General features: G+C 44.4%; 2 protein-coding genes and 1 long non-coding RNA gene across 8 annotated transcripts in view; 1 reads left to right on the forward strand and 2 right to left on the reverse strand.

Moving 5' to 3' along the window:
- Positions 1–6,864, reverse strand: LOC131125396 (hepatic leukemia factor). 4 transcript variants are annotated; one of them, XM_058066910.2, is made up of 4 exons: positions 4,847–6,864; positions 3,507–3,878; positions 2,629–2,834; positions 1–1,453 (listed from the first exon to the last, which is right to left on the reverse strand). In XM_058066910.2, the coding sequence occupies exons 1-4, from the start codon at positions 4,965–4,967 to the stop codon at positions 1,235–1,237; spliced, it is 918 nt and encodes a 305-aa protein (XP_057922893.2). In that variant the 5' UTR covers positions 4,968–6,864; the 3' UTR covers positions 1–1,234. The 4 variants fall into 4 exon arrangements, with proteins under 4 accessions (XP_057922893.2, XP_057922896.2, XP_057922895.2 ...); XM_058066913.2 differs by having other exon boundaries at positions 3,507–3,842; positions 4,847–6,856; XM_058066912.2 differs by having other exon boundaries at positions 1–1,450; positions 4,847–6,856.
- Positions 4,833–9,978, forward strand: LOC144898605 (uncharacterized). Its single transcript, XR_013627494.1, has 2 exons — positions 4,833–6,455; positions 8,716–9,978. It is a non-coding gene; the product is annotated as an uncharacterized LOC144898605 (long non-coding RNA).
- The window catches only part of stxbp4 (syntaxin binding protein 4), a 24,514-nt gene continuing 18,944 nt past the window's right edge, over positions 9,462–15,031 (reverse strand). For all 3 annotated transcript variants that reach the window (XM_078791295.1, XM_078791296.1, XM_058066908.2), the window contains 5 exons: positions 14,056–14,238; positions 13,861–13,977; positions 13,680–13,729; positions 10,910–11,031; positions 9,462–10,817 (listed from right to left, as the gene is read on the reverse strand). In XM_078791295.1, the coding sequence (XP_078647421.1) occupies positions 10,804–10,817; positions 10,910–11,031; positions 13,680–13,729; positions 13,861–13,977; positions 14,056–14,238 (486 nt within the window). In that variant the 3' untranslated portion in view covers positions 9,462–10,803. The remainder of the gene's footprint in view (positions 10,818–10,909; positions 11,032–13,679; positions 13,730–13,860; positions 13,978–14,055; positions 14,239–15,031) is intronic.

Below are 15,031 nucleotides of genomic sequence, written 5' to 3' on the forward strand. Positions count from 1 at the left end.
GTTTGTTGGTTGTTTTTTTTTTCCTTTTATTCATAACGTTGATGTTCAAACTGAGACATACGTCTTAAAACCCACAATAAGCGGATAAAAAGGGAAAAATGAGACAGGACAGCAGAAAAAGAAAGTAAGTGCTTTGTGTTGGGTGACTACATTCGCACGCTATAAACGTCATCGACCATGTCAACAAACGTCAGGTACTTCAGGCGAGGTATTTCAACTAAACGCGGGTAAAAGACAAATTCAACGCTTGCGTAATGCCCGTAGTTTGCTTTCTAAATGAACACTGCAGTGCTTTAAAGTAACGCTTTCCAAAATACACATCCAATATATAAGTAGGAAAAGAGACTGTACAAAAACACCGATATAAACATTTGAACTTGGAATATATATCAATATATCCTTTAAGGTCTTTCTTTTGGTCTGCAGTACTAAAGTGATCACAATAATACATTCATGCCTCGCTCTGCCACTGGGGGCAGCACTGAGCTACACACTGGTAGAACACCGCAGAGGAAAAAAAGAAAAGAAAAGCCAACTTATTGCACTGATTGCTTTCTAAACGCACTTTAAAACCAGGTAAGTTGTGTTTTTTATCATTTCAAACATTCAAAATGTATTGAAGCCAGCCTTTTTGTCGCCACAAGACAGCTTTTTAATGTCATGACGCTTTATACGTTAGCTTTAACTGCTCCTGCTAGCGGGCTGCTTTAGCTTCCTGAGCTGCTCAGTAAAGCAAAATAAAATATCTCTGCTGCTCTTTGGGTTGGTCATTAATAAGCTATTTACTCCCTGATGGCGTCAAAGATCGCTTACAACGAACTCTGAGGGGTTAAAGAAAACATTTTTGGCATTTTGGGCTCATTTCGTTCAAAAGAGCAGAAGGCGTTCGCGTTCACATTGATGAGGCTGGCGCGCACGCGTACTGTACATATATATATATATATATATATATATATATGCACGTGCAGCGCTCGCGAGAGGGTCGGGATGGGCGAGGCTTGGTGGGCGGAGACATTCTGGCCTCTGATTGGCTCCACTCACTGCAAAGCGGAGCTGACAAGTCAATGTTGGCATCGGAGCAAACACACCGTTCATTTAAAGGAGCAATGCTGCCCTCTGGTGGCCACGTTATTAACAAACTATTCTTCCAGTTTTAATGGAAGCTTCACTTTCTAGTGAGTGGAGCCATTAGTACAGTGTGTATGAGAGTGTGTGTGTGTGTGTGTGTGCGCCCTCATAGCCTCCCGTGCTGCGCCTCGTACTTTGCCAGGATGTTCTTGGTACGTCCGAGCTCTTTGCGCAGCTCGGCCACTTCCTGCCTCAGAGCAGAGTTCTCCTTCTCCAGGAAACCGGCTCGGATGGCGATCTGGTTCTCTTTCAGCCGCCTGGCGTCTCGCGAACGCTTGGCTGCCAGGTTGTTCTTCCTGCGCCGGGCCCAGTATTTGTCATCCTGCTCAAAGGCAAAGGTGTTGGGGGGGGGGTAGAAAAACCAAAATATTACTTCAAAGTAAGCTTGCTAGCATCCTTTCTATCGAGTATGGATGTCCTAAGTGAGGCCAGATCCTTTTTATTGGCACTTGGCATTCTGTAAGAATAACATTAATCATTTAGTATTAATATTTCATGATGTATATTATTATATACTACAATTAAGGATGTAGGCTACTCTGGTAGTACACTAGCTCCTCTGTGAATCACCACCTTATTGTGGTGAGGGATCCTAGGATCTAGGTTTTCTGGGTAAATGTGCCCCCAGGAGGGTCTCCCAGGCCAACAGGGCCAACACGAGATATCGGGGCCTCACCCTGGAGCCAGGTTTTGGGAGGGCCTGGTGGTCGGGCCCAGGATCTCCCCACCTGCAGGGGCAAGCATCAGGGTCCGGTGCAATGTAACGTGGTTTGTGTTTTGGGACCACCTCCTCACGGGGGTGGGGGGTGGGGGGTGGACCTTGTTGATAAAAGGGTCAGAAAAGGGTGGAGCCGCAAGGCAAAGCTCTTGATTGACCTATGGTCCCACCCTACTGTAGTATTTCAATACCTCCAAGGATGAAGTCAAGTGTACTACTTAAAAACTTCCAGGGCTACTATGGTACTAAAATACTTCCATGTACCTTAAATACCTTCAAAGATGAGCGACTTGTAGTATTTAAATACTCCCAAGGTTACTGTCGTACTCAAATACCTCCAAGAATGAAAAGCTACTGTAGTATTTAAATACTTGCAAGGCCACTATAACACACAAGTACCTCATACAGTGAAGTCTACTGTAGTACTGTATGAAATATTTCCAATGCTCGTGTAGTATTGCTATACTAACAGTAAGTAGTGATGAGACTATTGGGCTGGTGTTTTCAATGACTTTGCTGCCCCCCAGCGGCCAGTCGTGGCATCGCCAAGAGTCCATTAGTGAATGAACGAGGCGTGTTCTTGTTTCCTGCTTCCACATTAATCAGCTTTAGTGGCTCAGCCCCACTTTTCATTTGCACAAATTCAAACATCAAATCCTCCCAGCTTTCGGACGTCACTAAGCCTCTTAAGGCGGGAAGCGGCGGCCAATGGCGGCGCTGCGACGCGGGCGCCTGAATGAAATGTGCATCATGCTGAGCGGCGAGCACCAGCTCCAAATTACCTTCAGGTCCTCGGGGATGAAGACCTTGCGAGCTTTCTTAATCATTGGCTGAGGTTTCAGCTCCTCCGCGGAGAACTTGCGCTTCCTCGGGTCGAACATCTCCTGGCCCGGAACGCTGGACAGCGCCAGGTCGCTCGGGTCGGGCTCGTAGCCCACCGGGACCTGGATGGAGTCTGGGTCGATGGGGCTGGGAGTGTTTCTGAGGCCTGGAGGACAAGACCGCAAATGGCAATCATTGAGGGTGCAGTAACGCCCTGCGGCCAGCAGGTGGAGAACTAACACACCTGCTTGTCTGTCGGCCATCATGAGGCCAACAGGACTCCGTTTTTCAAATCCTAATCAATAATAATCAATATTAGTAAAACAAAACAGTTAAAAGTGTAGCTTTTCACGTACGCGAGGAGGAAATGTTTGCGGCAGGATGAGGATGTTTGTGTTGCTTTCGTCGTCCCTCCCTGCAGCTGTTTGCTTTTCATTAGGGGCCTCGCCAACATGGCTTCTTATCGGCCGTGCGGGAACGCAAACATGGCAGATTACGCCGCTAAACGTAGAAGGTCGGGCTAAAAACTGGTTATTGCTTTGTTTTTGTTAGGACCAGCCCAGCCGAGGGCGGTGCCTTCGGTCCACCAGGTGGCGCTGCGGCACCACAATGACGGCTGTGGAGAACCCCCCCTCAGCAACCCACCACAGATAGATGCGGTCCTGTGGTCCACGCACGCTAGCATGTGACATGTTGGTACAGATAAGATAAACATGTGCAGCATCAAGGTGACGACCTTTGACCCCCACACACCTCTTGACTTCATGATTCAACAATGCTACGCTAGCACAGGAAGTTCAGCGTGAATGTTCAGTGTCGCCATTGTGTGCGCTCTTACTTTGAAAGGGCTTAGACGCACCAGCCGGGCTGGGGTGCAGACAGTTTGGCGAGGCCGAGGTGGAGGCGTGGCTGCTGAGGTCCATCACCGAGGGCGACGGCGCGGGGGCCATGATGGGCGGGTGGCCGGGAAGCGGGGGCAGAGGGTGGGGCGGATGCTGGGCGGGGCTCGAGGGGATCCCGTTCTCGGACAGGAACTCCTCCAGGTCCATGTACTCCAGCTGGAAGTTGTCCCCGTCGTAGGGCAGCGTCTTGTCCCACAGGGTGGGGCCCAGGAAGGCCGACTGGGGGGCGCTGCTGTCCTCCTGCAGCTTCTCCTCCTTCTCCTTGTTGAACGCTGCTCGGACGGCACGGCGGGAAAAGTCATGAGACGCTGGAAGTCATGAGACGCACATTTATCAACAACTTGACTTCCTGCTGCTCGCCATCGACGCCACGTTGGGATTCTCGCCGCCGTTTCACCCCCGGGGCCAACATTTCCATCCCGGACGACCCAATAACGTCAACGCTAAAGGTGGAGTCCATCCCTTCTTTTTGACAGCTAATTTCTTAGATGATAAAATGTATCATTTATGAATGATATCATATCAAGATATGATTTCATGTTTATCTAACTTCAAAGAAAAGCTTGAAATGACAACATTTGATCTTATTTCTTAGAAATTATACTCCACATTTATCAATTCTATTATAGAATATGTTTATAATTCTACAATATGACTTATTAAACATCAATAACTTTTGAAAAAGCCACTTTTCTAATACTTATTCTAATTTATTCAATAATTTATGGAATATTATTTAATATCTAACATCAATGACTGATGTTTATCGAACTTCTTACATCATAAATTACATTGTTTATAAAAGAGACACTTTTAGAATATATAATAGAATTACACGATTATATTTATGGGTTCATACATTTCATTGTATTATTAAATATTATTTCATATTTATCTCCCATCAATGACTGTCTTTAAGAGCCCTTTTTAATATTCTTATGAGAAATTAGGACACAGAGTACTATATCATCATATTATTATCTAAAATAACTATTATACAATATAGTATTATATAATATCCTATCATATAGAAGCGGTGGTGGTGTTCCGGGTCTCACGTGAGGCCGGTGAGATCAAACAAGACCAAAGAGCCAAAAACACCAAAGGACCAAATAAAGTCAAGCCTGTTATAACACTAGTTAGGACTTGTATAACTTTTAAACAACTATTAAGTGTTCGTCTGACAAGGACAATTTCAGGAAAACTGCAATAATAGTAGATAATAGTAAGATTAAGAATAATAACGCTGACGATAGTAATGAAGAAGTGGAGTGACCTTCGTGATGCATGGGAAGCTTGACGGGGTTCTCCAGCAGAGACTTGAGGACTCCATGAGAAGACGCGGGAAGGAAACATGGGTTCAAGGAGCTCACGTGCACTCGGGACATCTTCTCCATGGCGCCTCCTCGGGGAGCCAAAAGACCCCCAAAAGACGGCAGAAGCGGGCCTCGGCGAAGACTGCGGTGCCGCAGGACGTGTGGTCTGACACTGGCAGTCCCCGCTTGCTGTTCAGCACAAGAGGAGCGCGCGACTGTGAGTGAGCGCGCCCGACCGGGGTGAACGAACTGAATTTTACGGAAGAGTCTTCGAACTGAACCGGCGAACACTGACCGACTCCCTCGCGGCAAACCGATTCCGGGCTGAGACGGGAGCTTGAAGAGGAACGAGGCGTGATAATGTGGAATATTATTGTTGACGTTATATTAATGGAAGTATATCCACCACAAAAGCAACGAACAGTGACCCGAGCCGAACTGAAGCTGGTTGGAATCGGAAAACACAAATCGTTCTCTTGCCTCGAGGGGCTCGTGGCGTCACAGCTACTATCTCAAGCCACGCCCCTTTCTCTCGGCACATAGCGCCTAGCTAACTTTTTTAATTCATGTAAACACAACTTCAAACATTTAATTTAAATACTACAATCTATGATTAAATTAAGCTGAAAATGTTTATTAAATTACAACTTCATGAATGACAAAAACAGTCAATGTTTTTTTTTTCGCCTCATTTATGGATTTTATTGTGCTTTCGGAGGAAACTACTTCAAAGGATCAACTTTTTGAACTTTTAAATTTCGCTTTCTTTACATCGGGATTGTTTCTCATTGAAAGATGACCTTTGAGATGAGGAAAATAGTCCTAAAGATCAGAATCGGGAACTTTAGTGACTGTCTTGGTATCACCGTGATCAACACACACACACACGCACGCACACGCACGCACGCACGCACAGACACACGCCCACAGAGGAATGCTGGGTCACATGAGTGGATCGGCTTGACCTACTTTTAACCAATCAGAAGCCAGAGCCAACCTGACCCCCACCACCGCCACCCCAGCGCACACACACACGGTCACGTTGAAGCTCATGTGCTCGACACGGAGGGAAAAACACATCCAAGTGGAGAAGGAAGGTAGGCAGGAAGGAAAGAAGGAAGGAAGGGAAGGAGGGAGGAGACGTGTAAGGAAGCATAGGAGGAAAAAAGAAGAAGCCAGACAAGGAGGGAAGGAAGGAGTGAAGTTGATGTTTCAGTCTGAATATGATTCTCTAAGCACCGAGCTGCAAGACGTCCTTAGCAACGGTTGCTAGGATGCGGATGTTGTGGTGACCATTGTCAGGGGTGAAAAGTAGGACGAGGCTCCTCCACACCTGGCGAGCTGGCCAAACGGCTCCGTGACTCATCTCCGTCACGCGCAAACATCTAACCTGTTCAGGTGACATCCAGCTGCCCCCTAGTGGCCAAGATCCACATCGTCTGTCAGACAGGAAGGACGGGAAGGCAGAGCAAAGCTACAGAGATCAGAACCGCGACCAGACCCGGGACCGGGACTCCAAAGGATTCGAGAAAAAAAACCCTTGAGTGTTTTTGTTCTCGCCCGGCCCGGGTGAGTCCAAAGAGGAACGAGGAAGTCAGCACTAATTCTATTTCAGGCCCACTTTGCTGATGTAAATCACCTCCAAGCACCAGCCCGTACACACTACACTGCCATCAAAACACACAGAGCACTGTAGCTACACTGTGAGTGTCATGTGGTATTATGTAAGGTATCATGTAGTATGTCATGTAGTAAAATGTCATGCAGTATCATGTAATGTATGTAGTGTGTCATGTAAAATGTCATGTAGTATCATGTAATGTATGTAGTGTGTCATGTAAAATCTCATGTAGTATCATGTAATGTATGTAGTGTGTCATGTAAAATCTCATGTAGTATCATGTAATGTATGTAGTGTGTCATGTAAAATGTCATGTAGTATCATGTAATGTATGTAGTGTGTCATGTCATGTATCATGTAGTGTGTCATGTAGTAAAATGTCATGTAGTATCATGTAATGTATGTAGTGTGTCATGTAAAATCTCATGAAGTATCATGTAATGTATGTAGTGTGTCATGTATCATGTAGTGTGTCATTTTAAAATGTCATGTAGCATCATGAAATGTATGTAGTGTGTCATGTCATGACATGTATCATGTAGTGTCATGTAAAATGTCATGTAGTATCATGTAATGTATGTAGTGTGTCATGTCATGTATCATGTAGTGTGTCATGTAGTAAAATGTCATGTAGTATCATGTAATGTATGTAGTGTGTCATGTAAAATCTCATGAAGTATCATGTAATGTATGTAGTGTGTCATGTATCATGTAGTGTGTCATTTTAAAATGTCATGTAGCATCATGAAATGTATGTAGTGTGTCATGTCATGACATGTATCATGTAGTGTCATGTAAAATGTCATGTAGTATCATGTAATGTATGTAGTGTGTCATGTCATGTATCATGTAGTGTGTCATGTAGTAAAATGTCATGTAGTATCATGTAATGTATGTAGTGTGTCATGTAAAATCTCATGAAGTATCATGTATGTAGTGTGTCATGTATCATGTAGTGTGTCATGTAAAATGTCATGTAGTATCATGCAATGTATGTAGTGTGTCATGTCATGACATGTATCATGTAGTGTCATGTAAAATGTCATGTAGTATCATGTAATGTATGTAGTGTGTCATGTCATGTATCATGTAGTGTGTCATGTAAAATGTCATGTAGTATCATGTAATGTATGTAGTGTGTCATGTCATGTATCATGTAGTGTGTCATGTAAAATGGCATGTAGTATCATGTAATGTATGTAGTGTGTCATGTAGTAAAATGTCATGTAGTATCATGTAATGTATGTAGTGTGTCATGTAAAATGTCATGTTGTATCATGTAATGTATGTAGTGTGTCATGTAAAATGTCATGTAATATCATGTAATGTATGTAGTGTGTCATGTCATGTATCATGTAGTGTGTCATGTAAAATGTCATGTAGTATCATGTAATGTATGTAGTGTGTCATGTCATGTATCATGTAGTGTGTCATGTAGTAAAATGTCATGTAGTATCATGTAATGTATGTAGTGTGTCATGTCATGTATCATGTAATGTATGTAGTGTGTCATGTCATGTATCATGTAGTGTCATGTAAAATGTCATGTAGTATCATGTAATGTATGTAGTGTGTCATGTCATGTATCATGTAATGTATGTAGTGTGTCATGTCATGTATGTAGTGTGTCATGTAAAATGGCATGTAGTATCATGTAATGTATGTAGTGTGTCATGTCATGTATCATGTAGTGTGTCATGTAAAATGGCATGTAGTATCATGTAATGTATGTAGTGTGTCATGTAGTAAAATGTCATGTAGTATCATGTAATGTATGTAGTGTGTCATGTAAAATGTCATGTTGTATCATGTAATGTATGTAGTGTGTCATGTAAAATGTCATGTAATATCATGTAATGTATGTAGTCTGTCATGTCATGTATCATGTAGTGTGTCATGTAAAATGTCATGTAGTATCATGTAATGTATGTAGTGTGTCATGTAAAATGTAATGTAATATCATGTAATGTATGTAGTGTGTCATGTCATGTATCATGTAGTGTGTCATGTAAAATGTCATGTAGTATCATGTAATGTATGTAGTGTGTCATGTCATGTATCATGTAATGTATGTAGTGTGTCATGTCATGTCATGTATGTAGTATGTCATGTAAAATGTCATCTAAAAGACTGTAACATGCCATGTAGTGTATGACGTTGCTGTGGAACTTCCATTGGCTATCCTTGTTTTTGTGTCTTTTCCACCAGTGGCTGTCTTCAGGCTCGTGATTGGCTAAAAGGCTCGCTGAGCCAGCTTCTTGTACAAAAACAGTCTTACAATTGGTTTCCACGGCAACAACAACCACCTCCATTTCCGTCTACATCTCCGTCTCGATGGACGGTCCGGGCCGCCGCTCGGCCGCCTGCTCCGGCTCGGCGTTGGGGAACTCCGAGGGTGGGGGCGCGGTCACGGCGGCGGCGGTCCCCGGTGAGCGCCATGAGGTCGTCTGGGTCACGTGACTGTCAAAGGGCAGCACAACAGGAAGTGGAGCGACTGAAGCTGCATTAACAACTTTGTGAATTTGTCGACTGTTACACAAACTGGCCGTGTTTCCACGGCAACGTGCACGGAGAAGAGCAGCGATTGACAGAGGACGGCTTTGGCGCTCGTTCCCATTCATGAGTGAGACAAAAATGCGTTTGGAGGCCCTGAAGCTGCCATGGCGACCAGTTGAAAAGTCCAAAGGCTCTTACTTGATGAAGTACTTGAGCCCGTCTGCCGTGTAGGCCTCCTCCCAGCCGTAAGGAAGAACTGCAGGAGAACACAGAAGATCATCACAATTGAGCCGATTGCATCATCGTCTTTGTGCGTCCACCCAGGACGCGATGAGGACGCAACGAGGTCACGGCGTGTCGAGTTGCCGCTCGCGTCTTACTGTACTTTTCCACACTTCGCTGTACTCTACCACGAGAACGTTTCATAGCTGTCCGCTGTCCAAATCAGGCTGCAAAAACACCACAGATTAGAAACTTTATTGACAAACATTTGGGTTGACAAATGTCCCACGTTCAGCGGCTTCTCCTGTAGAAAAATAAAAGTCGGCAACAAGTCTTCCGACATGAAAAAGTGTCACAATGACAATAACGATCCCTAATAGTGGGGGCTGTGTTTTGGTGTGCGCACGTAGCTTTGGTATCCAGGCAACAGCAGTCGTGATGAACGGCGGACGGACGTGATTCTCCTGACCTAATTTCCTTCCTTTTTTCATCCTCATCCTCCTCATCAGGGCGAGCGAGGTCGTGAATGAGGGATGAGAATTAGATGACTGATGGCGCCGGGTCCTCACGGCGACACGTCCTTCAGCGCGGTACAAATAAAGATTTGTGTTCAAACTAAAAGACTCTACTCCAAGTTTAGCCGTGACTCAGCTTCGAAACGAATAATCAAGTGTTCCCGTATACTCGTTTGTTGGCGGGGGGACCGCCACAAACACATTTGGTGCCATTTTGTGTTGACCCCTTGCTTAGAAATAAACACATTATAACGGGACCGTGTTGTTCCAACTCCACGCAGCAGATGGCAACTCTGCTTCTTAACACATCTGAAACCCTGCCGGAGAAGAAGAAGACGTAGCAGGAGGGAGCGATATTGCCAATTTAGCCGATCCTTGTACTATTGTGATATTGTGATATAGTCATAGTATTGTGTTGTAACATGGTTGTACTATTGCTGTACTATTGCTGTGATACTGTATAAATATCGTTGTAATTGTTGTCGCTAATCTACGTCACAAACACGATCGTCCCGCAAAGCAAAGACAAGGATAAACAGCGATCAGCTAACAGCGAGATGCTAACATGTGCTAAGCTAAGTGTTGACGTTTTTGAGGCTCCATAGCTAAGCTAGCGGGTCAAAGACGGCACAAAGACTGCAGGGTTTGGTTGGAGTCCGTCGCTGTTTTGGCACCGTTGTAACGCTTCCGAGCCAAGCTAACACCGGTTAGCATGATGTGGGTGGCCAACCTCGTAGGCTAACTAGCCTGGCTAGCTCTCGGACGCTAAAGAAGTCGTATCAATCTGTCTCTGAGTGACAAATAAAGTTTTCCAGTGTGACGATCATCAGGCATCACATGGAAAACTTTTCCAGCCCGTTGTCACAGGCGGAACGTTTTGCGGCGAGATGGAGACAAAAACCGAGCTTGTGCACGTTGGCCGGGATGAAGACACTTGGTGTAGATGTTGTGTAGCACAGATGGACAAACGTGCTAAGACATGCAGGTTAGCGTCTATGGAAGGAGGAGATGTCAGGGAACACGGCTGAAGGAGTCCGCTTCCTGCCGTGGGGGGTGGGGTCCATTAGAAGGTCAGAGCTGAAAGAGGGAGGACACGCAGCCGTCAGCTCAATCACTAGGGGGCGCATGCAGGGCACGGCGGGAGGAGGCGGCCATGATGCTCGACTTACTGTCCACCTCCATGACGGCCCGCACGCTTCTGCTCAGCTCCTTGGCCTCCTGGAGCAGCGAGGACGGCGTCCAGGCGTTCTTCTTGTGCCGCCCTTGAGGGCCCGCTTTGACGTCGCCGCAGCTACACACACACACACACACACACACACACACACACCACAGCTTTGCATTTGTGCATGCTAAAAATGCTATATTGACAGAAAAGCTCAATAGAATCATACGTTTTTACGGAAGCCTAATAAAGAATGCATGATTTACGATATGATCTATAAAAGTTGGAATATCACGAGTATGTCAACGTCCCTACATGTTTTACGTCAAGAAAGCGACGTTGCGGCCAAACACAAAAAGTAACTTCCCTAAAATATTAAATATTACTTTTCTGCACAACTATTCCAACAAAGTAATCCCTCGTTTATCGCAGTTATTTGCTTCCAGACCCGACCACGATAAGTAAATAAACACAACATAGGATTCCTTATTCAGGAATGGAATGCTTGCATAAATAGATAATAATTAATTTAAATATGATATTTAATATGATTAAAGTCCGAAAGACATAAAGGACATAGTAAACATTATTAGAGACCACTAGACATAATAACACCCCTATAGTCACCTCTAGACTCCTTTTACTCAATATAGAAGACAAAATAAGACACAGAAAACCTTCTCAATAGGTTTTTTTTTTTAATTATTAGAGCCTTTTAGACATAAAATAACACCCCTATTGACACTAATTGTACCCAATACAGTAAACATAATAAGAGAGAATAAAACATAAGACATAGAAAACCTTCTCAATATATTTTTAAAATTATTAGAGCCTTTTAGACATAAAATAACACCCCTATTGACACTAATTGTACCCAATACAGTAAACATAATAAGAGAGAATAAAACATAAGACATAGAAAACCTTCTCAATATATTTTATAAATTATTAGAACCTTTTAGACATAAAATAACACCCCTATTGACACTAATTGTACCCAATACAGTAAACATAATAAGAGAGAATAAAACATAAGACACAGAAAACCTTCTCAATATATTTTTTAAATTATTAGAGCCTTTTAGACATAAAATAACACCCCTATTGACACTAATTGTACCCAATACAGTAAACATAATAAGAGAGAATAAAACATAAGACACAGAAAACCTTCTCAATATATTTTTTAAATTATTAGAGCCTTTTAGACATAAAATAACACCCCTATTGACGCTAATTGTACCCAATACAGTAGACATAATAAGAGATAATGAAACATAAGACATAGAAAGCCTGTGTACAACCTTTAAATGATCATTAGAGCCTTCTAGACATAAATAACAACCCTATAGTCACCTTTACCCATTAACAACAATACTACAAATCACCACGTCTTTGAATGCGTCTTCTGAATGACTTATATTCCTATTTGACTTCATTTTGCCTGTCGCCCCAAGACAGCTGGGATAGGCTCCAGCACCCCCGCGACCATTTGATATTCATCCATTAATTCATTTTCTACCGCTTTTCCTCACGAGGGTGCTGGAGCCTATCCCAGCTGTCTTTGGGCGAGAGGCGGGGTACACCCTGGACTGGTGGCCAGCCAATCACAGGACACATATAGACAAACAACCATTCACACTCACATTCATACCTATGGACAATTTGGAGTGGCTAATTAACCTAGCATGTTTTTGGAATGTGGGAGGAAACCGGAGTACCCGGAGAAAACCTACGGGGAGAACATGCTAACTCCACACAGAGATGGCCGAGGGTGGAATTGAACACTGGTCTCCTAGCTGTGAGGTCTGCGCGCAAACCACTAGACCACCGTGCCGCCCCATTGTTACAATATTAAATATAAATATAATGGTCAATTCAGCAACAATGGAGGTCATGCGACTACGGCTCTGCTTGGTACTTGGTAACAGAAGGGTGACTGCTGGGTGTAACCTAGAAACACACTTACACACACACACACACACACACACACACACTTACACACACACGGGAGCGTGTAAAGCGACATGGGGGGTACGTATGTATGTTATGAAAGATGAGAGTCACACTGACCTGAGAGAAAAAAACAAACAAGTGACTTAATAGAGTGACCGACTGACCCCATTTAAGGAAGTGGACTTACACAAGAACGAGGATGAGGAGGGAAATCGAAAGTGACAACACGGACGAGCGGCGCCAGACGAGCTGGCAGAAGGCGGGAAAGAAAAGAAGGACAGATGCAAAGGAGGGAAGGACGGAAGGCAGGAAGTGATAAGGTGTCATTGTGGTGGATGCTAATGAATCAGCGTTACGTTACGTAACGCCCGCTGCTCCTTCAGTCTGGAGCGTTTGGGTCGGGATTCTGGCTCGTTCAGCTCGTTCGTTTGGGGGAAAAACATGCCGACCTGGCGCTCCCCGCCGGCCCCCGGACGTTTCGTAACGGCGCTCCCTCGCCGCGGGAGGTCATTAGCGGCGACTTACCGCCGGCCCACCTGGGTGGAAGTGGGTCAAAGCGGACCGCCGGGTGTGAGCCTGAATGGAACGCCGACTAACGGGCCAGGAGCGCTTATTACGTAACAAAGGTGGACTCGTGTCTTCTTTTTCCCCGACCCGAATCACTTGCTGACATTTTATAAAAAAAAAAAGTCTACTTTATTGTGGAATAGGAGTGTAAAGCTGACCATAGGGGTGTTATTTCATGTCCAGAGGTCTCTAATAATGTTAAAAAAACAGGTTTCCTACACACTAATTATGAATAGGAATCTTGCAGGTACCTGAAACTCTTTGTGGGTCCAAGTCCTTCCAGCAGGAATTCTTGAACATTCTAAGGAGAAGACAAAATAATTTTTAATAATTATATTAATTACTTTTATACATTCATATCATGAAAACCATGAGCCACTACATTAGGTACATCCAGCTCCAGTATTCATGTTCCACGGTGTGTTTACTGACCTCGACAAAAGTCAGAAGCTTTTCTGTTGACAACTCAAAAGCTTTTTTGGCGGCGTCGCTCTTTCTGAGTTGACATTCCAGCACGGCTACTTTCTTCTTCAGCTGCTCGCCGTCCTCCTAACACGCCAAAACAACATGGGAGCTTAGCGTGTTTCTCCTCGACTTACGTGGTTTGTCCGTGTGCTGCTCGTCCACCTTGGTAGCGGAAGGCGGCGGCTCTGCGGCTCTTTGGGTCTTCAGCTCGGCGATCTCCGCCTCCAGCAGGTGGATGACCTCCTCGTAGTCCATCTCCATCCCTCGCGCTTGCTTTTGGGCCTCCTCGGCCAGCTGGATGCGAGTCCTGAGATCCCGCATTTCCTCCGCTCCCACTTTTGCTTCCTGCAAGGAGGCATGAGAGGAAGGACCAAGCCTTGGTGATGCGTTCCAGGCCTGTTGAAGGTTCTGCTATGTTTTTACCTGTGTTTATCCGTTTGTTGTGTTTGGGTTGGAATCAATTTGGATGAAAATTTCAGGAATTTTGGGAAATGGAATATGGAAGAACAAGATTACTGAATCGGGGGACCTATTATGCTCATTTCCGTCCCTTTGTCTTGGGTTGTGGACTCCTATAGAGCAGCTACACACAATAACCAGCACAGAAAGCCTTTATAGATCTTCCAGAATCTGCACCTATTCAGCTGTATTTTTTTGATTTTCTGTTTTAATTTATTGCACCTGCGGTCTGCCTCCAGGCACGCCCACTCCGCTTGGTCCGGTTGGTCACGAGGACTTCCGTATAGCTGCTGAACCCAACTTTATAGGCGTTGATCATAAACATATTTTTAAAATTTCAGCTTCGTGTTGGATCCCGAATCTGATGTGGAAGTAGACTGGACAGTTCGAATATTATAACTTTATTGGCTGAATATTTTGTCTGTATTCTCACAAAATTACTTGTCTTTTTGTAGTTTTCTTGCATTTTACATTGTATTTTTAGTAAAATGGATGCCAGGCCACACTTTGGCTTTTTTTTTTTAATAAAAAGTGGGCGGAGCATGGCAGTAAAGTTTCATCACAAACTCCTGTGGCGTCCCCTAGTGGCAGACAGGCATACATTAGGGTATTCTAGTAAAGGTCCAGGATAGCTGGACTGTCCTGGACTGGGCGAGGGCTCGTTAATTACCGCTTGCAG

This window comes from Doryrhamphus excisus, linkage group LG6, assembly GCF_037039965.1.
Source record: "Doryrhamphus excisus strain RoL-2023G ecotype Guam linkage group LG6, RoL_Dexc_Guam_v1.1, whole genome shotgun sequence".
Taxonomy (NCBI): domain Eukaryota; kingdom Metazoa; phylum Chordata; class Actinopteri; order Syngnathiformes; family Syngnathidae; genus Doryrhamphus; species Doryrhamphus excisus.

Excerpts from the sequence above, each read along its gene's own strand:
- LOC131125396 (XM_058066910.2), bottom strand. The coding sequence starts at position 4,967 with ATGGAGAAGATGTCCCGAGTGCACGTGAGCTCCTTGAACCCATGTTTC. Across the intron at positions 2,835-3,506 it reads TGCGTCTAAGCCCTTTCAAA|GCCTCAGAAACACTCCCAGC; the intron begins GTAAGAGCGCAC and ends CTTGTCCTCCAG. Across the intron at positions 1,454-2,628 it reads TCATCCCCGAGGACCTGAAG|CAGGATGACAAATACTGGGC; the intron begins GTAATTTGGAGC and ends TTTGCCTTTGAG.